This window comes from Mobula birostris, chromosome 2 (assembly GCF_030028105.1).
Source record: "Mobula birostris isolate sMobBir1 chromosome 2, sMobBir1.hap1, whole genome shotgun sequence".
Classification (NCBI taxonomy): Eukaryota; Metazoa; Chordata; class Chondrichthyes; order Myliobatiformes; family Myliobatidae; genus Mobula; species Mobula birostris.
Window position 1 is genome coordinate 115,295,348 of NC_092371.1, and position 23,635 is coordinate 115,318,982.

At 43.6% G+C, this 23,635-nt stretch overlaps 1 protein-coding gene across 2 annotated transcripts in view; it reads right to left on the reverse strand.

The window, feature by feature from the left end:
- The window catches only part of traf3ip2a (TRAF3 interacting protein 2a), a 75,397-nt gene extending 52,881 nt beyond the window's left edge, over positions 1–22,516 (reverse strand). Inside the window, exons 1-2 of one of the 2 annotated variants that reach the window (XM_072246633.1) lie at positions 22,443–22,516; positions 4,260–5,186 (exon numbers count right to left, since the gene is read on the reverse strand). In XM_072246633.1, the coding sequence (XP_072102734.1) occupies positions 4,260–5,186; positions 22,443–22,449 (934 nt within the window). In that variant the 5' untranslated portion in view covers positions 22,450–22,516. The remainder of the gene's footprint in view (positions 1–4,259; positions 5,187–22,442) is intronic. The other variant, XM_072246642.1, reaches the window with a different exon arrangement.
- Positions 22,517–23,635: the final 1,119 nt, after the last annotated feature.

The window sequence follows — 23,635 nt, forward strand, 5'->3', positions numbered from 1 at the left end:
TCTTCGGCACCTTTGCTAAATATATGTGTCCAAGACTTTTGCACAGTATTATATAAGCCAGTCTGGGTATAGATGGCAAACTTCCTTTCCTTAAGGACATTAGTAGGTTTTCAGTTCAATCGTCACCCTTAACAACACAAGCTTTAATTATTCCATTTTAATTTGATGATTTAAATTTAAATTCCCCAGCTGGTGCTTATGAGATTTGAATCCTGGGATGTAGGTACAACTCCAGAAATCATGCTGCCATGGGTTTGAAAGAATGAATGAATGAGTAAACAACCAGTTTATTTTGAATATACAGTGCCTGTAAAAAAGTATTCAACCCCACCCCCCCCTTGGAAGTTTTCATGTTTTATTGTTTCACAACATTGAATCACAGTGATTCACAGTAATTTGACTTATTTGACACTGATCAACAAAACAGACTCTTTTGTGTCAAAGTGAAAACACATTTCTACAAATTGGTAACACACACAAAATGCTGGAAACTCACAGGCATCAGGTTTTTCTCCAGGATTTCCCTGCATTTTGCTGCATTCATTTTATCCTCTATCTTCACAAGCCTCCCAGGCACTGCTGCAGTGAAGCATCCCCACAGCATGATGCAGCCACTGCCATTCTTCACGTGGGATGGTGTGTTTTTTGATGTGTGGTGTTTGGCTTATGCCAAACATAGCATTTAGTCCGATGGCCAAAAAGCTCAATTTTGGCTTCATCAGACCATAGAACCTTCTTCCAGCTGACTTCAGAGTCTCCCACACGGCTTCTGGCAAACTCTAGCCAAGATTTCATGAGATTTTATTTTCCAACAATGGCTTTCTCTTCGCCACTCTCCCATAAAGTTGTGACTAGTGAAGCACCCAGACAACTGTTGTATGCACAGTCTCTCCAATCTCAGCCACTGAAGCTTGTAACTTCTCCAGGTCTCCCTCACTAGTCCCCTTCTTTCATGGTCACTCAGTTTTTGAGGATGGCCTGCTCTAGTCAGATTTACAGCTGTGTCATAATCTTTCCATTTCTTGATAACTGACTTGACTGTACTGCAACAGATATTCAGTGACTTGGAAAATTTTCTTGTATCTATCTCCTGACCTGTGCTTTTCAATAACCTTTTCACAGAGTTGCTTATAGTGTTCTTTTGTCTTCACAGTGTTGTTTTTGCCAGGATACTGACTCACCAGCAGTTGGACCTTCTTCTTCTTCTTCTTGCAGACACGAGGAAATCTGCAGGTGCTGGAAATTCAAGCAACACACACAAAATGCTGGCGGAACACAACAGGCCAGGCAGCATCTATAGGAAGAGGTACAGTCGATGTTTCGGACTGGGACCCTACGTCCTGCCCGAAACGTCAACTGTACCTCTTCCTATAGATGCTGCCTGGCCTGCTGCGTTCACCAGCATTGTGTGTGTGTTTCTTCTTCTTGTGTTGTTTTATGGCGGTTGGCAAACCAGCTTTAAGGTGCATTACCGCCACCTGCTAGGCTTGTGGTGTTTCGATTTTAACCAAATATGTCCTGGAGTACTCTACTTTAGTCAACCTAGTTCAGCCTGCATATCTCTATTTGCATCACTCTGTAATTGCAATTCCTCTTGCGAATGCTGTATGCCCTCATTAGATAGCAGTGCCACAAACTGCTTTTCTTCCCTAATTTTTGTCACATGGTTTTCAAGTAATTGCATTACCTCAATTGCATTGATTTCATCTGCATAATTTGTAAGACTAAAATCTTCTTGTTTAAGAATATTAATTATTGCATGCTTGACTTTTAAAATTGCTGTTTTTCAAGTCTATCTGCTATTTCCAAGTTTTCCTTTTCTTGAATCATAGCCTGTAGTTGTTTACTGAGATCTCGAAGCTCTTCTTCATTTGTTTCCATGTTTTCATTTTATAATCTGAATGTAGATAATTCACTTTGCAACAATTCCTTTTCCTTCTGTAACTTTGTAATAAGTTCCTCCATTTTTCCAATCTCTTTTCCAACTCATAGTCATTCTTATTGAGTACTCGTATTTGTTGTTGGAGTTCTGCACATTTACCCTGGGCTTCAACCATGTTTCTTGTATACATAAAATCTGAGGTTTTTGCTTAAGTTCTGATGCATATTTCTTAAATTCTTGACCATTTGCGATAAGACTCCTTGCATTCCATTGTAAAATATATACAGTACTGCCATTAATATCCCGTCTCCCCTGCTTGTGAACTGTTTGATCCTCCATTCAGCGTTTCTTTGACTACTTCCCACCTAAGCCCTGTAATATCAAGATATTTTTCTGCAGACTTGATAATAATTTTAATTTTTTCAGTTTTTTGTTTGTTTGCGCTGAACAGTTAATTGCATCTACCATAAACAGTACGAAATCCTTTCTACTCATTATTAGTGTATCTTTATTTATCATATTAAAGCCCTCACAATTCACCGGTTTATTATTCCCTGTATTTGTTTGCTTGATAGCCTTCTCCTTTTCAGCAAATCCTTTCACTGCCTCTGCGTAACTGATCCCTTCAGTTACTTTTACATATTGTATCTCAGCTGCCTTCTTGCTATTAATACACCCTCGATAAGCTGTGCTGTGCTCCTCGCCACAATTGCAGCATTTCAGCCTAGCTCCTGCTTCACATTTCCCGTATTCATGTTCTCCAGCGCATCTCCCACATCTTTGTTTCCCTCTGCAGACCGCTGCAATATGCCCGAATTTCTGACACTTAAAACATTTTAAAGGCGGTGGTATACATATTCTGACCTTATAACACATATACCCTGAATAAACTTTAGTCGGCAATCTCTCTTCATCAAAGTTAATCATGACCGATAAACTATCACACTTTTTCCCATTTCTTGTAACTTTCAAACGTTTGGCCTCAATAATTTTTGCTCCTTTTATGTTCTGTTTAATCTCATCCATAGTAACTTTTTTTGGTATCCCCGAAATAACTCCTCTCGTCCACTTTCTATTGTTGGGTATTGAGCATTGTACTTTTTTGCCGTCTATTTTATTTAATCTTATCACTTTGCCTTGCTGAGCACTTTCCTACAAATCACTAATAGTGATCCATTTTGTAAAGTCTTTGCTCTTTTGATCTCGCCTATAAGTTTGTTGATTATCTTCGTCAAATGAATCAGGTTCCAATCACCAAAAGACGCCCCATCTTCGCTCAGTTTTATAATTGCTTTAATCGCATCTTCTTTCCATTGATTCACTATCCTATTTTGATCATCCCCTGACTCCTCAGAATTTGACATTTCATACCTCTGTTTTCTTTTCTTACTCTTTCCACCCCATTGCTCTTTCCCACCAACCTACATCTCTAACTCACTTCCATCCGCCACCTTTCTGCTCCTCTCCCTGAATGTGCTTCCACCCTTACGGTCCGGCCCCAACGTCTGGTTCTTGGCCATCAGCATTTGGACCTTCCAGATACAAGTGTATTTTTACTACAATCAACTAAAACACCTTGACTGCACACAGGTGATCTCCATTTAACTAATTATGTGACTTCTAAAACCAATTGGCTGCACAAATGATGATTTGGTGTGTCATATTAAAGGGGATGGATACATAAGCAATCAATTATTTTGTGTTTTGTATTTTCAATTAATTTAGATCACTTTGTAGAGATCTGTTTTCACTTTGACTCAAAAGAGACTTTTTCTGTTGATCAGTGTCAATAAAAGCCAAATTAAATCCATTGTGATTCAATGTTGTAAAACAATAAAACATGTGTTTTCTCGTGTTTGCATTTTTAAAAACATGAAAACTTCCGGGGGGTGTAATTGTAAAGCATTTAAGGGGAAGTTGTGAGGAGGATGCCTTTGAGCTCAAGCGAGCTGGGTTCAATCTTGAACTCTGATGCTGTCCGTGTAGAATTCGTACATTCTCTCTGTGACTGCGTGAGTTTCCTGCAGCCACTCCAGTTTTTTCCTGCATCCCAATGTAAGAACCTTCTCCCTAATGTGTAGTTTGGTTGCAGCGAATGGAACAGATGATGTGAATATGGGGAGAATAGAATGGGATCAATGTAGGTTTAGTGTAAACGGGAGCTTGGTGGTCAGTGTGGACCCAGTGGGCTAACTAATCTATTTCTGCTCCATATCTCTCTATGAGTCTTAGAAAGAAACAGAACACTGTGTTGCTGATATTGATGGGGGCTGGGTGGAGCTGGTTGGCAGGATGGCCTCGTTCCCTGCTGGATAATCAACGTAATAAATAAATGTGAGCAATTCTCTAAGAGGTCACATTCCAAATGAGTACTTACCTGGAGTCTGCAAGCGTTGATATTGGGATGGAGGAACACCAGGAGGGTATAGATGGAGACAGGCTGGTCTATTAGGATAGGGAAACATTGGATGGATCTGGAAATCTCCCATGGGAAATTCCGAGGACCACAAAGGACCATGGGGCTCTATGTCATTCAATCCGGAATGCAGTGGTCCAGGTGGATCCAGCTGACCAATTCCAAAGTCATCCTGAGATTCGTACCCAGTGTCTTGACTGGGCAGTTCTGACTGGTGCTGACCATCACGCAGGCTAGTCAGCGTGCTCTTGTTTAAACTCTGATTTGAGCCAAGTAACTCCTTCCCAAAATCACACGGATGGGCACAGTTCATTGAGGGGTTCCTGTAGCTCGAGGCTGGGGTTGAGCCTGCTTTGACCTGGTCCCTGCTCTCGGGTCTGCTGTAAAGATCCTCCCTCCTGGAGGAGGCCGGTTTGTTTTTTGCTACCACAAACACACTGACATCAGGGGAGCTCTGGGATGTGTCCTTCCCATATCCAGGAAACTGCTCCAGGTCGTTTGTCCGCCCGAAATCCTTGAATTCAGATTCCAGGGCTTCCCTCGAGTTAGTCTGAGCCCCCATAGAGAAGAGGTCATGCTGTTGAACGTGACTAACCAAGGTGTGAGACAGTGCGATGGGCCCAGAGTGATGTTGATGGCTGCCTGCACCTGCCCTTGGGGTTGCTGGCCTCAGTTTCTCCCAGGGTGCTGCTGCGTTCTCCTCCGGCACCTGACAGGAACGGAGGGCTTGAGCAGGCTCGCAGTGGCAGAGCCAGTCTTTAGCTCCTCCTGCACTGCTGCCTTGCCCCACCGTCTCACCTGCATGGCCCCTTGCTGAAGATGTGGGTTGGGTCCAGTAATGCAAGTTCTCATCCACCTCCTCGGGTCCATTCTGGACAGCCCCTCTCGCTGGAAGACAAAAGGTAAGCAAGACCTCAATGAGGGAGCCATTTTATTGAAGTGGAAGGATTCTAATCCACCTACGGTCTTTTATTGGCTCTCCTGTATTATGTCCTGTTTAAGTTTAGAGGAAATAAGAAGTCGGACATTTGATACATCCTTTAAGTTTAAGCAAATCTGGCGACCTTTTATCCAATATTTTCATTTAATTTGATTTATTACTCTTTCAATCTTTTTTTTCTCGAAGTTTTAGACTTGATCAGAAAGTCTTTGTCTTTTTTTTTGGTCATATCCTCAAAATGGACTGCCCAGTCCTTTTTTTTGTTTTTTTTCTATAGTGTAGTTTTTTTTTCATTTAAAACCCAATGTTTTTTCTTTTCTCTTTGTAAACTGATAAGAGGAGAATTATTATTTTTATTTTTTTAATTATATATTTTATACCAGTTTAACAATATCTATGATTTTGACAATGTCTATCTTAATCTGGGTTTATATTTTTACTGATATACATATATATTTGAAATAATTCTCCTTTTGATTGTATTGATGCTCCTTTTAAATCAATAAAAATATTAATAATGAAAGAAAGACCTCAATGAGCTGAGCAAAGTTACACATGGGTTTCGACAACACTGGGAAACTAGGCCCCCAACAATTTCTATTCACCTTCCTCACCCCCCCCCCGCCCCCACAACCTACTATAGTCACCATGCACCACAATTCAGGACGTGATATGTGTCAAAAGCAAAGGGCGGCACAGGGTGTCGGGATAAACATGGAGGTAAGTCCCACCTACCAAAGACTGGAGAAACTTGAAAAGCAACTCGTTCTCCATCTGATTATTTGCATATCAATTTAGAAGACCGACTGGCAAGAAAAGATTGGTCCAATTTCACCGCAAGCAACAATGCTAAGCTAGGTCCTACTGCTGGCTGGGGATGACAAGTTATGTGCTGCTGCATGAGGACACATGAATTTGTATTTACATCAATTGGCAGAATCACAGATTTCCACGTACACAAACTAAGATGTGGAGCAGTAGTCGAATCACAAACAAGAGAAAATCTGCAGAGGCTGGAAATCCAAGCAACACACACAGTAATAATGCTGAAGGAACTCAGCAGGCCAGGCGGCATCTATGGAAAAGAGTAAACCGTCAGTGTTTCGGGCCGAGACCCTTCATCGGGACTCCTGATGTAGCGTCTCAGCCCAAAATACAGTCTGTTTATTCTTGTCCATAGATGTTGGTGTTTCTGCAGAATGCCTCCAGCATTATTACTGTGGAACAGTTGTCGGTGTTTCTGCAGAATGCCTCCAGCATTATTACTGTGCAGCAGTTGTCGGCGTTTCTGCAGAATGCCTCCAGCATTATTACTGTGGAACAGTTGTTGGTGTTTCTGCAGAATGCCTCCAGCATTATTACTGTGCAGCAGTTGTCGGTGTTTCTGCAGAATGCTTCCAGCATTATTACTGTGGAACAGTTGTTGGTGTTTCTGCAGAATGCTTCCAGCATTATTACTGTGGAACAGTTGTTGGTGTTTCTGCAGAATGCTTCCAGCATTATTACTGTGGAACAGTTGTTGGTGTTTCTGCAGAATGCTTCCAGCATTATTACTGTGCAGCAGTTGTCGGTGTTTCTGCAAAATGTCTGCAGCATTATTACCGTGGAACAGTTGTCGGTGTTTCTGCAGAATGCCTCCAGCATTATTACTGTGGAACAGTTGTCGGTGTTTCTGCAGAATGCCTCCAGCATTATTACTGTGCAGCTGTTGTCGGTGTTTCTGCAGAATGCCTCCAGCATTATTACTGTGCAGCAGTTGTCGGTGTTTCTGCAGAATGCCTCCAGCATTATTACTGTGCAGCAGTTGTCGGTGTTTCTGCAGAATGCCTCCAGCATTATTACTGTGGAACAGTTGTCGGTGTTTCTGCAGAATGCTTCCAGCATTATTACTGTGGAACAGTTGTCGGCGTTTCTGCAGAATGCCTCCAGCATTATTACTGTGGAACAGTTGTCGGCGTTTCTGCAGAATGCTTCGAGCATTATTACTGTGGAACAGTTGTCAGTGTTTCTGCAGAATGCCTCCAGCATTATTACTGTGCAGCTGTTGTTGGTGTTTCTGCAGAATGCCTCCAGCATTATTACTGTGGAACAGTTGTCGGTGTTTCTGCAGAATGCTTCCAGCATTATTACTGTGGAACAGTTGTCGGCGTTTCTGCAGAATGCCTCCAGCATTATTACTGTGCAGCAGTTGTCGGTGTTTCTGCAAAATGTCTGCAGCATTATTACCGTGCAGCAGTTGTCGGTGTTTCTGCAGAATGCCTCCAGCATTATTACTGTGTAGCAGTTGTCAGTGTTTCTGCAAAATGCCTGCAGTATTATTACTGTGCAGCAGTTGTCGGTGTTTCTGCAGAATGCTTCGAGCATTATTACTGTGGAGCAGTTGTTGGTGTTTCTGCAGAATGCCTCCAGCATTATTACTGTGCAGCTGTTGTCGGTGTTTCTGCAGAATGCTTCGAGCATTATTACTGTGGAACAGTTGTCGGTGTTTCTGCAGAATGCCTCCAGCATTATTACTGTGGAGCAGTTGTCGGTGTTTCTGCAAAATGTCTCCAGCATTATTACTGTGCAGCAGTTGTCGGTGTTTCTGCAGAATGCTTCCAGCATTATTACTGTGGAGTAGTTGTTGGTGTTTCTGCAGAATGCCTCCAGCATTATTACTGTGGAGCAGTTGTTGGTGTTTCTGCAGAATGCCTCCAGCATTATTACTGTGCAGCTGTTGTCGGTGTTTCTGCAGAATGCCTCCAGCATTATTACTGTGAAACAGTTGTCGGTGTTTCTGCAGAATGCTTCCAGCATTATTACTGTGGAGCAGTTGTCGGTGTTTCTGCCTCATGGCTCCAGGAATCCAGGTTCGAACCTGACCTCACGTACTTTTTGTGCACTCTCTCTGTGATTGTGTGGTACGTTCTACTATGCGCTCCAGTTTGCTCCCACGAACTAAAGACATACTGATGGCTTAGTGGCCTACTACGATTTATTTATTTATTTATCCAGAGGCACTTCTGACCCTTTGAGCTGTGCTGCCAGCAAGCCCCCCCCCCCGCCAATTTAACCCTAGCCCGGGGGTTCCCAACCTTTTTTATGCCATGGACCCCTAACATTAATTGAGCGGTCCGTGGAACCCAGGTTGGGAACCCTTGCCCTCGACTAATCACAGGACAAGTTACAACGACCAATTAACTACTAACCAGTACGTCTTTGGACTGTGTGAAGAAACCAGAGCACCTGGAGAAAACGCACCCATTCCATGAAGAGGACGTACAGACATAGGAATTGAACTCTGAACTCCGAAGCTCTGAGCTGTAATAGCGTTGTGCTACCTGCTACACCACCGTGGCACCCAATTTGCCTCTATTGTAGGTAACCGGCAAAAGAATTGGGGTAAAACAGGGTGGTATGATGAACATGTCGGAGAAAATACTCTGCAGGTAAACAGGGATGGATGGGATTGCTGCTGGGAGACAGCGTGGATCAAATGGGCTGAGTGGCTGCATTCTAAGTAATAGTAAAAGTATAAAGTTTTACTGAAAGCACAAGTTTGTCTGCCAAACCTTGTTACTCTTTCTTGGAGTTTAATCAGTGCAAATGTTGTTCTTTCTGTGAAAAGAATAAATGGTTGACCTTGATGATTCTCCAATCCACAGATGTTTCTACATTTCATTACTTTTATCACGTTCCTTTTTGTTAAGAAACACAAACAGGATGTAGATAAAAATGATATGAAAAATGTAGTAGGTTGGAAATAAATAGTAACTAAGTCAAACTGAGTTCACTAGATTCAATTAGTTGAAGATGAAGACAGGGTTCCCACAAAAAAGGATTTGGTCTATTGTCTGCAGTTTTGTATCCTAAAAACACAAATGTCTATGTAAGATAGCCTATCCATACTCGCCACTGAAACTGGATATATCTTTGTCTGCAATGCCTAATCCGCACTCCTGCCCTGTCCTCTGGGATCCCACTCCTTGTTTTAGCAGTAATAGTCGCAGGGAGGCTGTTCCCGATGATTCGATGATCATGCTCCTACTCACTGGCAGTCATAAAATGTTAATTCATCATGTTCCTGTGAGAAGATGTGCACAAAACGATGTCCTGTCTAGAAGATTCAACGGTGCAGCACTCCACCCAGCGTAGTTGTTAGTGCCAAAGTTGTTGGGAGTCGGACCTGTAACCAATTCTTGGCTTGGGAGTCAAAGAGCTTCCATCTGGAGATGACTGCGTCAGAAGGGATGCAATCCAATTCAAGTTTATTGTGATAGACATACACACACAGAGAGTATTAATGCCATGAAAATTCATTTTGTTTTGTAGCAGAGTTTATCTCCGCACGTTACAATCATGACAGACATAAATTAAATAAGAACACTTTTGATTATATATTTCTAAAAATTTGTTTAACAGTATTTGAATGACTTGTCAAATCTCCTTAAGTTTGTAAGGAAGTGGAGACACTGCCATGCCTTCTTCATGGGTGCATGTGTGCTGGGCCCAGGATGGATCCTTTGAGATGCTGACACCCTGGAAGTTGAAGCTGCTCACCCTCTCTACTGCTGACCCTTCGGTGAGGATACAGTACAATGATAGCTCCAAAAACCTACGGAGAGTACTCCCACCTGTATGCTTCGCTCATTCTTGGGGTGCCCAAGTCACAGGTATTGAAACCCTCCCCCCTCGAATCCTTGTTTTGGAGTACGGTTTACACGCTGTCCATCTTAGCCTTTGAATGATAGATGTAGCGGATTTCTTTCAAAGAACGTTGGTTTTCCTGGATATCCTTTCCATGAGAATCCAGAGCTCTAGATGTTTTGAGCTGAACTCCAGTGCTTAATCTGCAGTGATGTGACCTGACATTGTGCCCTTTGAGTTACTGCGCCAAAGAGCCCAACAGAGTAACGGAAACTGACCTCGCAGAGAACTCAGCCCCTGTGGTTTCAAAGTAATGCATGAGAACTGGTGGCAGAGGTTCAGGAATATTCTCCACCAGTAACGAACAATTGTCTCTACATGTTGTTTCCAGCAGGCTACAGTGAACTAGACAAACTCCCAGAAACCGCAACAGAGTTCGTCATTGGATGGTTGACCAGAGAAAGACCACGTGGTGGAAATGGCGACTGCTGAGGTTTGGAGTTGTGCCAGGTGATTACTACAGTTGATACCTTTCAGAGACACATTCTGATGGTGGCTGGGGATGTGGGGCGTTGTGGAAAGATAAAGTGAACAGCTATTGAAACTAAGCTCCTTTCCAGGAATAAGCTGGGCTCTGAAGAACAGATAACCAGAAAAATCTCGTAGAATGTAGTGTACTTTTCACCACAAAAGAGTTTCCTTTTCACGCTTCCTCTATTGAGTGGCAGTTACTAGGGAAAGTGAAGTGAAGTACTTTCATCTGTTTATTCACATGAAGCTGATGTTGTCAACAATGATGGCATTTAACTATCCATCCCCAACTGCACTAAAGAGCTTTTTAAGCCAATTTAGAATGTAAGTGCACACATAGGCCACACTAGATAGGGACTACACATTTCTGTCCTAAAAAGATTTTAGTGAAACAGATAGGTTTTTATGACAGTCTTCTGCCTTTAAGGTCAACATTACTGATAATCCGTCAACATCATGGATTTTCATCCTGCGCACTTCCAGCATTTGAGAAACAATGCTGCTTCAACCACTTAAACATACCAATATAATGAGTCTACCTGCCACAATTTCCTTGAGAAGTCTCACGCAGGATTGAACGATCAATGCAACAGCGTTTCTACATGATCAAATCAACTGCTTCCAATAGAAAAGAAAAAACTTCCGATTAAGATGGTACTGGTGAAGCACAGCGACCACTTGCAGGGAGCAAACAAAACAAAAATTTACTGCATTAATCACCCTTTTTCTTGGATACGATCACTGCAATCGATAGCCTGTAACTTCCCATTTGGAGCTGAGCTGCTGAACTGCCTGTACGACCTGGCACTTTTGTGGTGTGAACTGGCATCTTGAAGGTGCAGGACGGTTGTGGCCTGGTGTGTACAGGCAGAGTCGAGGTGACTTGGCCTGGGCACGAGCTGATGTTTGGCCATTGCTGGAGTGGACTTAGAGGTGATCGATGCGCAGAACTGAGGCGAGGCAAGTAGAGGCAACGCGGAGTTGAAGCGTCGGGACCTGGGCCTGGGCTCGAGAGCGATAAAAGACCCAAGGCTTAATTGACTTAAGCGCCAGACCCAATTGGAAAGGTTGGGTACAGGCCAAATCGAGGCAGAGGGTCCCAGGCCTGAGAGTGTATCGAAGCAGCAGGGCTCGGGTTGAAGATGGAGGAATGACCCAAGGTTTGGACAATTTTAGCGCTGCAACAAATTGAAAAGGTCAAGGTGTCCTGGCGGGAGGCAAGGGACGGGCTGGTTCACCTCCCTGCTCCGTGAGGTTTACTTGTCCTCTGCGCTGAACTGAGGCTGTGGTCTGCAACTAATTGGCTCCTGAGTTGGTTGCAGTAGTGACTGGTTTTGTGACTGTGGACTCACTTCTGTGAAATTCAGTTCTGAATGTTATTTTGCTTACTATTATGGTTAGTATGATTTGTTTATTTTTCTGCACAGTCTTTTATTTTAATAGGCTCCATTGGGTTTCTTTTTTTGTGGCTGCCTGTAAGGAGACCCATCTTCAGATTGTATATAGTAAATATACGTTGATAATAAATGTACTTTGAACATTATGGGAATCCTGTTGGATCTATAAATTTGTCAATGACAGAACTGTTGCTGGCAGACTTTCAGAGAGCGATGAGGAGGCATACAGGAAGGAGATAGATCAGCTGGTGGGGTGGTGTCGCAACAACAACCTTGCATTCAGCATCAGTAAGACCAAGGAATTGATAGTGGACTTCAGGAAGTGTGAGTTGAGGGAGCACACATCAGTCCTCATCGAGGGATCAGCAGTGGAAAGGGTGAGCAGTTTCAAGTTCCTGGGTGTCAACATCTCTGAGGATCTAACCTGGGCCCAATATAACGATGCAACTACAAAGAAGGCACAACAGCGGCTATATTTCATTAGAAGTTTGAGGAGATTTGGTATGTCACCAAAGACACTTACAAATTTCTACAGATGTACTGTGGAGCATTCTAACTGGTTGCATCATCGTCTGGGATCATTGCACAGGATCGGAAAAAACTGCATAAAGTTGTAAACTCAGCCAGCTTCATCATGGGCACTGGCCTCCTCAGCATCCAGGACACTTTCAAAAGGCGATTCATCAAAAAGGCGGCATCCATCATTAAGGACCCGTCAGTCAAGACATGCCCTCTCCTCTTTGCTACCATCAAGGAGGAGGTACGGGAGCCTGAAGACACACACTCAACATTTCAGCAATAGCTTCTTCCCCTCCGCCGTCAGATCTTGGAATGTACAATGAACCCATGAACACTACCTTAGGATTTTTCTTCTCTTTTTGCATTACTTATTTAATTTAATTTTCTTTGTTATGTATACTTCTTACTGTAATTTATAATTTTTTAATGGATTGCAATGTACTGTTGCCGCAAAACAAATTTTGAGACATACTGTATCAAGTTAAGTTTATTGACATTTAACTATATACATGTATATAACACATATAACAATAAAATATACTATAGTGAAACAAGATGTTTCTTCGAACCAGGGTGTAAAGCAAAGCAGTACACATAACACACATAGTATACACGATAACTTATGAAGGTAAGGATAAGATCTACAGATGAATCACACATAAGTAACAAACTAAAGTGCATCAGTATTAAATATTGTAAGGTATGGAACAGATTAACAAGTGACACTTTGAATACCATGCCGCAGGGAGTTCAGAAGCCCAATGGCCTGGGGGAAGAAGCTGTTTCTCATTCTAACTGTTCTTGTTTTCATGCATCAGTCTCCTGTCTGATGGTAGAAAGTCCAGGAGGATGCTGGATGGATGGGTGGGATCCTTAATAGTACTAAGGGCCCTGCGTCTGCAGCGCTCCTGATAAATGTCCCCGGTGGATGGTAGGGAGACTCCTGTGATCCTCTCGGCTGTTCTCACAGTCCTTTGTAGGGATTTCTGGTCTGATGCTCGACTGCTCCCATACCAGATGGAGATGCAACCTGTTACTTGCCAGTGATATTAAACCTTATTCTGATTCTGGATCTCTGTGGGGTTAACCCATAGTCATTGGATCTGAGTTAGGACTGTCTTTACATGGATATTAATGGAATTCAATCCAGTTATGAGCCATGACTTGCTGTGGTATTGTTTGTTAACGTGTGGGGAAAGGGTTCGACCTCCCCAGAGAACTACTGCACCACCACACCACTGTTCACAAACATAATTTTTTAAAAAAAATCTTTAAGTCAAATGCTTTAAAAAAGAACTTATAACATTTTGCTGTGAAGTGTATTATAAGAGTTGATAGTGACAGAATGGGGGACTCACACTTGATTCAACTACCTTCCTTCTGGATGTTAACAAATCTCTGCAAGCCCATGACAAGTAGTTCATGTCATGCATAAGATACAGTTTTATGAAATGTCTTCAAATATCCTTAAAGGTCGAAGGTGTGACCCACGTCTGATAGGGATAATTGTCAGAAGTCAAATTAAACCTGATCTGAGAGCAATCGCCAGCTATTAGCAACACTATGAAGATAAGAATTGTCCTACCTTACAACAGAGTTCATAGCTAAGAATATCAACACATAAAAATAAAAGTCACAGATTTAAAGGTGAATAATTCGATCAAAAGGCACAGGATATATCTGCATCCACTTAGAATTTATAGGGAAAGGTTCATGATCAGCCAGTTCCAGTGAGGTTTCATTCTGTGCATTGTTAACTTAATATTTGCCTTTCATTTGATGACTGACTTTATGTGCATTACCAGCTTTTAATTCTTGTTTCAAATCTTGACAATGAATAAAAATAGGATCCAGTGCTTTCCCAGTGTATATGACAAATAAACTTTTCTTGGGCTTCCAGCTAGGTAAAGGTATCGATTATAACCAATGTTTCGATAACAAACACCGCCATCTTCTTCAGGTATGATGCCTGGGCACGTCTGGTCTGGTGGTATTTATACCGCCCCCCCCCCCCCCCCCGGGTAGTCCATCCCTCCTGATTGGTTAGTCCTCATCCAATCAGGTTTCAGCTCTCCCACCTTGCTTACAATCGAATTCCAGTTCTTACCAAGAGCAAGACATTCGTCTTTGTTAAAATTCTTTTCCTCTGGTTTTATATCAATGGCTTCCTTTACCATGTGGTCGCAAAAGCCATTGGCACGGCACAGTAGTTTTGTGTTGTCAAAGTCAATCCTATGACCATCACAAATACAGTGTCCTCAACAATACAGCCACCATCACGCTTCTCAATGTAGAGCGGCTCTTTCTACTTTGATTAATCGTGCAAAAACTATTTGGGACCTGGAGAGCTTCCCCAAGGAAATAAGCAGCATGTTCCTACAGAACCGCTACAAGGTGAAGGAAAAATCAGGCCCTTAAAAGGGCCGACAGAAAAACCAGAAAACCTAACAACGAGGAGGAACCTGTTGCTACTGCCTGCCTTCTCTATATTTCCACAGTTTCTGGAAGGATGCTGAAGAAATACTGGATTAATACCATCCACAAACCCGTAAGCAATCTCAAATCACAATTTATGTGGGTCAGAGATGACCTGGGCTGTGAATGCAGAGCAGCGAACATCGGCCATAGAGGAGACATGGTGGAAACCCGCATCAAGGAGCACAAGAGATTGTATCCGTTTGGGTTATCCGGAGAAATCAGCGGTAGCAGAACATTGACTTCGACAGCACAAGACTACTGTGCCACACCAATGGCTTTTGGGACCACCTGGTAAAGGAAGCCATTGAAATAAAACTAGGGGAAAAGAATTTTAACAAAGACGAAGGTCTCACTCTAAGTCTGTCTGTCTAGGTACCATATCCGATGCGGACTTTGGTGACCATGGATTTCCATATAGATCTATCCTTCGTTTTTTGGATGACTTCCATTTCCTCGATGTGCAGCCACCTGGCTATGCTTTTGATGTACATAGGCCGAGGTCTTCTTCCAGGTTTACTCCCCTCAATCTTTCCAGAGAGTATGAGTTTTTCTAGGTCATCTTTTCGCATGATGTGTCCTAGGAATCTGAGTTGTCTTTCTCTTATTTCACTCTAAGTAAGAAATGGAATTTGGTTGTATACAATGTGGGAGAGCAGAAATCTGATTGGAGGAGAACTAACCAATCAGGACTATGGGGGGAAAATACCACTGGACGAGACATGCCCAGGCATCATCCCTATGAAGATGGCAGAGTTTGTCATCGAATCGTCGGTTATAATCGATATTTCTACCCGGCTGGAAGCCAGAGAAGAGTTTATTTGTAGGTATAAAAATAGAACAGTGCCTATAAAAAGTATTCACCTGCCTTGGAATTTTTCATGCTTTATTGTTTTACAACATTGAATCACAGTAGATTTAATTTGGCTTTTTGACACTGATCAACAGAAAATGACTCTTTTGTGTCAAAGTAAAAACAGATCTCTACAAAGTGATCTAAATTAATTACAAATATAAAACAGAAAATAATTGATTGCATTAGTATTCACCCCCTTTGATACGACACACCAAATCATCACTGGTGCAGCCAGTTGGTTTTAGAAGTCACATAATTAGTTTAACAGAGATCTGTTTTCGGAGACCTGTGTTCAGTCAAGGTGTTTCAATTGATTGTAGTAAAATACACCTGTATCTGGAAGGTCTAACTGCTGGTAAGTCAGTATCCTGGCAAAAACTACACCATGAAGACAAAAGAACACTCCAAGCAATTCCATGAAAAGATTATTGAAAAGCACAAGTCAGGAGATGGATACAAGAAAATTTCCAAGTCACTGAATACCTGTTGGAGTACAGTCAAATCAGTCGTCAAGAAATGGAAAGAGTATGGCACAGCTGTAAATCCGCCTAGAGCAGGCCGTCCTCAAACACTGAGTGACCGTGCAAGAAAGGGCAAGTGAAGGAGGCCAACAAGAGACCTATGACAACTCTGGAGGAGTTACAAGCTTCAGTGGCTGAAATGGGAAAGACTGCACGTACAACAACTGTTGCCTGGGTGCTTTACCAATCACCGTTTTATGGGAGAGTGGCAAAGAGAAAGCCACTGTTGAAAAAAAAACTCACATGAAACCTCAGCTAGAGTTTGCAAGAAGGCATGTGGGAGACTCTGAAGTTAGCTGGAAGAAGGTTCTATGGTCTGATGAAACAAAAATTGAGCTTTTTGGCCATCAGAGTAAATACGATGTTTGACGTAAGCCAAACAATGAACATCATCAAAAACACACTATCCCTGTCATGAGGCACGGTGATGGCTGCATCATGCTGTGGGGATGCTTCACTACAGCAGGCCCTGGAAGGCTTGTGAAGGTAGAGGGTAAAATGAATGCAGCAAAATACTGAGATATCCTGGCAGAAACCCTAATGCAGTCTGCAAGAGTATTGCAACTTGGGAGAAGGTTTATTTTTCAGCAAGACAATGACCCCAAGCATAAAGGCAAAGCTACATAGGAATAGCTTAAAAATAATAAAGTTAATGTCTTGGAGTGGCCACGTCAGAGTCCAGACCTCAATCCAATTGAGAATTTGTGGCTGGACTTAAAAAGGGCTGTTCACTCACAATTCTCACACAATCTGACAGAGCATGGGCAGTTTTGTAAAGAAGGATGGGGAAAAATTGCAGTGTCCAGATGTACAAAGCTGATAGAGCCTATCCACACAGGCTCAAGGCTGTAATTGCTGCCAAATGTGCATCTACTAAATATGACCTGAAGGGGCTGAATACTTATGCATTCAATTATTTTGTGTTTTATATTTGTATTAATTTAGATCACTTTGTAGAGATCTGTTTTCACTTTGACACAAAAAGAGTCTTTTTCTGTTGATCAGTGTCAATAAAAGCCAAATTAAATCCTCTGTGATTCAATGTTGTAAAAGAATAAAACATGAAAAACTTCCGCTGGAGGGGGTGGTAAATACTTTTTATGGGCACTGTATATTCAAAACACTTTCAGATATTCCGGGAATTGAGGGGATATAGATCTAGTGCAGAATGTGGTGCTGAGAGATGGCCCGGCCATTGAACAACAGAGCAGGCTTTTGGACTGGATAGCTTCTCCTTGCTTCAGATGGCCGTACTACCTGCATTACTTTATTCTTTTCTATTTAAGCACAAAGGCAACATTCACTTTTGTCCATAAATGTAAGCGTGAGATAGGGATGGGCACGAAGGACCAGGCAAATTGTGGTGCACTTGAGGTCCTGAGATGATTACCTATGGGACCAAGCTGGGCCAGCACAACTTCCAGAGACCCTTGCAAAAGCCACCCACTTAGGTCTGAGGAAATATTATTTATCAGCTGAGTCAACTCTCACAGAAATCTTGTTACATTTCAATGACATCATCTCTCATTCTAAATAGACAGTATATTAATCTCTTCTTGTAGAACACCCCTTCCACCCTGGGAGTCAGTCTAGTAAACTTTCCTTACCCTCCCTCTGATGGGAAGATCAGACCTATCCACAATATACCGTGTACAGACTCTCTATAATTGCAGTAAAACGTCATTACTATTGCATCCAAATCCTCTAGCAATAAATGCCAATGTACCATTTGTCTTCCCAATTGTTTGTTTTACCTGACCCTTAATTTGCAATCATTACAGTCACACCAACACCTTCCTACCTTGCACCATTTAAACATAATACTTTTCTGTTATTTAAACCAAAGTGGATGATGTTCTTACTTAAACCCTTGATGATCCTGCCCCATCTTATTATTACTTTCTATGTGCTGCTACCTGTTCCTTTAAGATAGATTCTAGCATTTTTCCTATTATTGACGTCGGGCCTCTAGTTCTCTGTTTTATTTGTCCCTCTTTTCTTAAATAATGGAATTACATTTGCTGTCTTCTAGTCTGTGGTAAACATTGCAGAATATATGGAATTTTGGGAGATGGGAAGTGCATTTATCAGTTCCAAGCTACTTCTTTCAAAACAGGTCATCAGGTCCTAGAGATTTGTAGGCTTTTGGCTTCATTAATTCCTCCGATCTGTTTTTTTTTGCAAATGCTAATTTATTCCAGTTCTTTGTTCACTTTAGACTCTTTGACATCATTTGATATCAAATCTCAGACATTCAAATTTCATTGAGGTAGACTTTGACACAAGGAAATATTCGACTATCAACTTTGCGAAATGCTGGCAGTCAACCAGCAGCTGTTCGTTCCTCCTGAAATAAACTTCCGTTTGACCATGGAGATGCAAATCAGTTCTCACTACACCATCGCAGAAAGTCAAGCTCCACCCTCAGTATATTTACTTATTTATTGAGATACAGCACGGAATACGGCCTTCAAGCCACACTGCACAGCAGCCCTGGTTTAACCTTAGCCTAATCAAGGGACAACTTACAACGACCAATTAACCTACCAACTGATACGATACGCCTTTGGACTGTGGGAGGGAACTGGAGCACACTCACATGGTCATGAAGACAGGGTACAAACTCCTTAAAGGCAGCAATGGGAATTGAACCTGGGTCACCTGTACTGAAAAGCATTGTGCTAACCACTACGCTACTGTACCGCCTATGGATATTGGTGAGTATCTATTATATCCAATTTTCAGAATATCTTTGTTCAAGAAATGTGGTCGTGGCTGCCGTTGGCAACATTTCTTGTTGATGTCTAAGACGATGAGAGGCATTGATCATGTGGGTAGTCAGAGTCTTTTTCCCAAGGCTGAAATGGCTAGCATGAGAGGGCACAGTTTTAAGGTGCTTGGAAGTAGGTACAGAGGAGATGTCAGGGGTAAGATTTTTACGCAGAGAGTGGTGAGTGCATGGAATGAGCTGCCAGTGACGGCGGTGGAGGTGGATACGATAGGGTCTTTTGAGAGACCCCTGGACAGGTACATGGAGCTCAGAAAAATAGAGGGTATGGGTAACCCTAGGTAATTTCTAAGGTAAGGACATGTTCGGCACAGCTTTGTGGGCTGAAGGGCCTGTATTGTGCTGTAGGTTTTCTATGTTTCTATTTCACTATCCAGCTCTAATCGTCCATGAACTGAGGAGATAGTGAGATGTCACTCACTTTGGTGGGTTGAGATCAAACACAGGCCGGATCAGAGTAAAGGTGTCCTTCCATAAAAGACATTAACGAATCAGATGGATTGTTCTTGTACAAGAATCTGGTAGTTTCATGGTTTCCATTATTGAAGCTAGCCAGTGGGATGATAATGTGTTCAGAAATGAAAGCACAGCAGATACTGGAAATCTGAAATGCTGAGATGACTTAACAGGTCAGACAGCATCCACACAGAGAAGGGAAAGGGCAGGGAGAGAGAGATTATGGTTTCCCATCACAATCCTGGTTCTTTACCAAATGTCCATAATGAATCTCAGAGATTATCCGTGCTAATCTAATCCTGAAAAATAAAAATAATCTCTTTTGTCTTCTCCAAGTGTTGAACAGTTTGGACTGAATTACCTTAGGTACTGCCCTGATAGGTGAATCTGACACCCCATTTACAAAGACAGCGAGAAGAGAGCTGCTTCTCTAGGCTGCAACACACATCAAAGTTGCTGGTGAACGCAGCAGGCCAGGCAGCATCTCTAGGAAGAGGTACAGTCGATGTTTCGGGCCGAGACCCTTCGTCGGGACTCTCTAGGCTGCCTTCACATTTGGGATGCTTGTGTCCATCATGACAAACTAGGTCCTCTATTCCCAACCAGGCTCCCAATGAAAATAAAACTGGTGCTGGTTAACAAAACGGAAGGGCAAGTGAATACTGGAGAATTCCATTCAGACACCCCCAAGACCAAAACCACTGTAACCCACTGAGCCGTACCCATCCTGGATCACAAATACATTCAACATTTACTGTTGACTGTAGGTCCATGAATTAGGCAACACAAGAGACTACAGATGCTGTTAATTGGGAGCGAAGAAAAAAACAAATGGCTGGAGGAACTCAGCAAATCCAGCGGCAATGGTGGGCTCAGGGGGATTGTTGACATTTCAAGTTGAGACTCTGAATCAGGACTGTGGAGGGAAGAGAGCCAAAATAAAGACATGAAGAGGTGAGCGGATGGGCTGGTAAGTAATGGGTGGGAATAGGAGAGGATGGAGATGATAGGATAGAGCTGAATGGGTCGGGGCAGGGGGCTTGGTGCAGTAGGGAGGGAGTGGGCAGTGTGTGATTGGTAAAAGAAGGGGTAAAGGGGCAGGTATAGTTAGGCAGGAGGAGGAGAGGGCAGAGGGAGACTGAATGTGATGAGTGGAGACGAAGGAAGCTGTGGATGCTGGAATCTAATATAAGGAAGACAATAACCCAATCAGAGAGGGATGATAGGCTGATGGAACCAGTTGGGGCAACAGGAGACCCTGTAGGTTAAGTGATGGGCCAACAGAACCAGGTGGGGACTGGAACAGAACTTGATAATGGAGGACTAGCAGGCTGGCTGGTGGGGGGGGGTGGTGGGGTGGAGGTTGTGAGAGTGGACTAGAAAGGGAGAGAAAAAGAAATACAGTGTGCAAGCTAATTGAAATAGAAAGGTTTGCTATCCATACCATTGGACTGTAGACAACTTATGAGGATTATGTATTGTGTTGTTCTTCTAGTTTGTGGCTGACCTCGCCCAGCCTGTGGAAAATGCCACGGACATTCAAGTCCATGGGACAATGGGAGACCAAGAATAGACTAGTTGACCATTTGCAGAGGATCTGTGTTCTGCACACAATGGCCATCCCAAGCCACACACATCAAAGTTGCTGGTGAACGCAGCAGGCCAGGCAGCATCTGTAGGAAGAGGTGCAGTCGATGTTTCAGGCTGAGACCCTTCGTCAGGACTAACTGAAGGAAGAGTGAGTAACGGATTTGAAAGTTGGAGGGGGAGGGGGAGATCCAAAATGATAGGAGAAGACAGGAGGGGGAGGGATGGAGCCAAGAGCTGGACAGGTGATAGGCAAAAGGGGATACGAGAGGATCATGGGACAGGAGGTCCAGGAATAAAGACAAGCGGGGGGGGACCCAGAGGATGGGCAAGAGGTATATTCAGAGACAGAGGGAGAAAAAGGAGAGTGAGAGAAAGAATGTGTGCATAAAAATAATAATAAGTAACAGATGGGGTACGAGGGGGAGGTGGGGCCTTAGCGGAAGTTAGAGAAGTCGATGTTCATGCCATCAGGTTGGAGGCTACCCAGACAGAATATAAGGTGTTGTTCCTCCAACCTGAGTGTGGCTTCATCTTTACAGTAGAGGAGGCCGTGGATTAACATGTCAGAATGGGAATGGGATGTGGAATTAAAATGTGTGGCCATCCCAAGCCCCCAGCTTCATGCCATTTCAACTCTCCCTTACATTTCCACAGCAATCTGTCCATCCTCAACTACCACTGCACTGTCCAGCTAGAACATCAGCTGTTGTTCCGCTAACCTGTGTCGAGCTTCACCTTGGCAGTGCTGAGACTGTAGAGGTCGGTGTGGGAATGGAAAAGGGAGTTGAAGTGGCATGCCAAAGGGAACTCGGGGGTGACCATCGCAGGTAGTGTGGCTGCTCCACCAACTGGTCGCCTTGTCTATGCTTGGTCTTGGTGCAGAGGAGGCCAGATTGGGCACACTGAATGCAGCGGTTTTGGTCTCTGTCTCTCTATCCCATCTTTATCCCACCGGGTTCTAACTGCTCATCATCTTTCTCCTGACCTGTTTCCACCTATCTGCCTCATCCCTCCCTCTCACCATTTTATCTCCCCTCTGAACTCTCACATTGGACGCAGGGTCCGGAAACATTGACCATCTCTTTCCCTCCTCTGGATGCTGCTCGACCTGCCGAGTCCCTCTAGCAGCCTGCACGCAAGGTGAACGTTTTAAGCCGTGAAAGGCTGATTTGTCCCTCAAACACGCCCCCCCCCCAGCCCCATCCCATCGCAGCTCAAGCGCCGAGCTTCCTCCAGGGACGGGCACTATCGCTAGAGTCAGAAAACGCAGCCCAGTGCAATGCTCAGGCTGCTGCTGTGCCTCGCCTCGTCGGTCCGAGGGAAGCGTCCACTCGGCCCTCTGCTGGGATCCGACAGCCGAGGATGGCGGGCAAATCAAGCCGGGCGATTGGTTGGTTGCCCGTCCCCCGGCCCACCGAGCCCACAGTTGGGGGAGCGTGTCCTACCTTGCATCGGAAGGTCAGTCAAAGAACACCTCAGTTGCTCTGGGTTTGTCGCTGTTCATAGAAGTGGAACGAGGAAGATACCAGAGTAATAAATTGAAAAAAAAATCAGGGACTGTCTCAACTCACCCTATGCAAATAGGCTTGGCTGTAAAACCCCAGCACTCCCTGAGGCCAGGCTCATTGTGAAGTGGGACTTCCCGCTTCCTGCTCTCGCGACTGGAAAACTCTTTCGGCATAACTTTGCTGCGCCGAGTACGGGAAACTCGGGCAGTGCGGAATATTCCGAATATAACGAAAGGCTTAGGTAATAAACAAACAAACACACACACAGAACTCGGTTTAGAAACAGTGTGTGTACTCAAACGTCCCAGTACTGGAGAGTGAGGTCTGATACAAAGCAAAACTCCCTCTACTCTACACCTGACACCCCCAGGAATGGAGTCAGGTGCAGAGTAAAACTGTATTCCGCCCCCCCCACCTCACTCCTTTAGGAATGGAAAGTGGGGTCAAATCCAGAGAATGTCCAGATGAAAAGTCAACTGCCCATTCCCCCCTCTCTCCCTCCCATGGAGTCACTGAATCCCACCCATTCGTTGTTGCTCCGGAATGGAACATCTGGAGTCTTTTGTGTCTGTCTCCATAAGACTCCTTCCACTTCCAAACCTCACAACACCCAGGGCAGAGGAATGGGGTCAGGTACAGAGAAACATGCCCATCTGAGATTAGTGTACAGAGCTTCTCCGGGGCTTATTACAACAAAAAGGAGGCCGTTCAGCCCATTGTCTGCTTCACAAACAGGAGAGCATCTGCAGATGCCTGAAAATCCAAAGGAACACACACAAAATGATGCAGGAATTTTCGTCAAGCATTTTGTGCATGTTGCTTTGGATTTCCAACATCTGGGGATTTTCTTGTGTTTGTGATGCCTCTACTACTGCGAAGTCTCTCTCAGGGATGCCTACCCAGAAGTTTAAATCTTCTATACAAATGGAGTTTGATGTACCTCTCTCTCACTGTGATCTGACTCCAACCAAGTGCTCTTTCTCGAACTTCCGGTAATTGGCATTCCCTCTCCTCTCCTTCACCATTCCCCATTCCTTTTTCCCTCTCTCACCTTATCTCCTCACATCCCCATCACCTCCCTCTGGTGCTCCTCCCCTTCCCTTTCTTCTGTCCTCTCATATCAGTAGGTG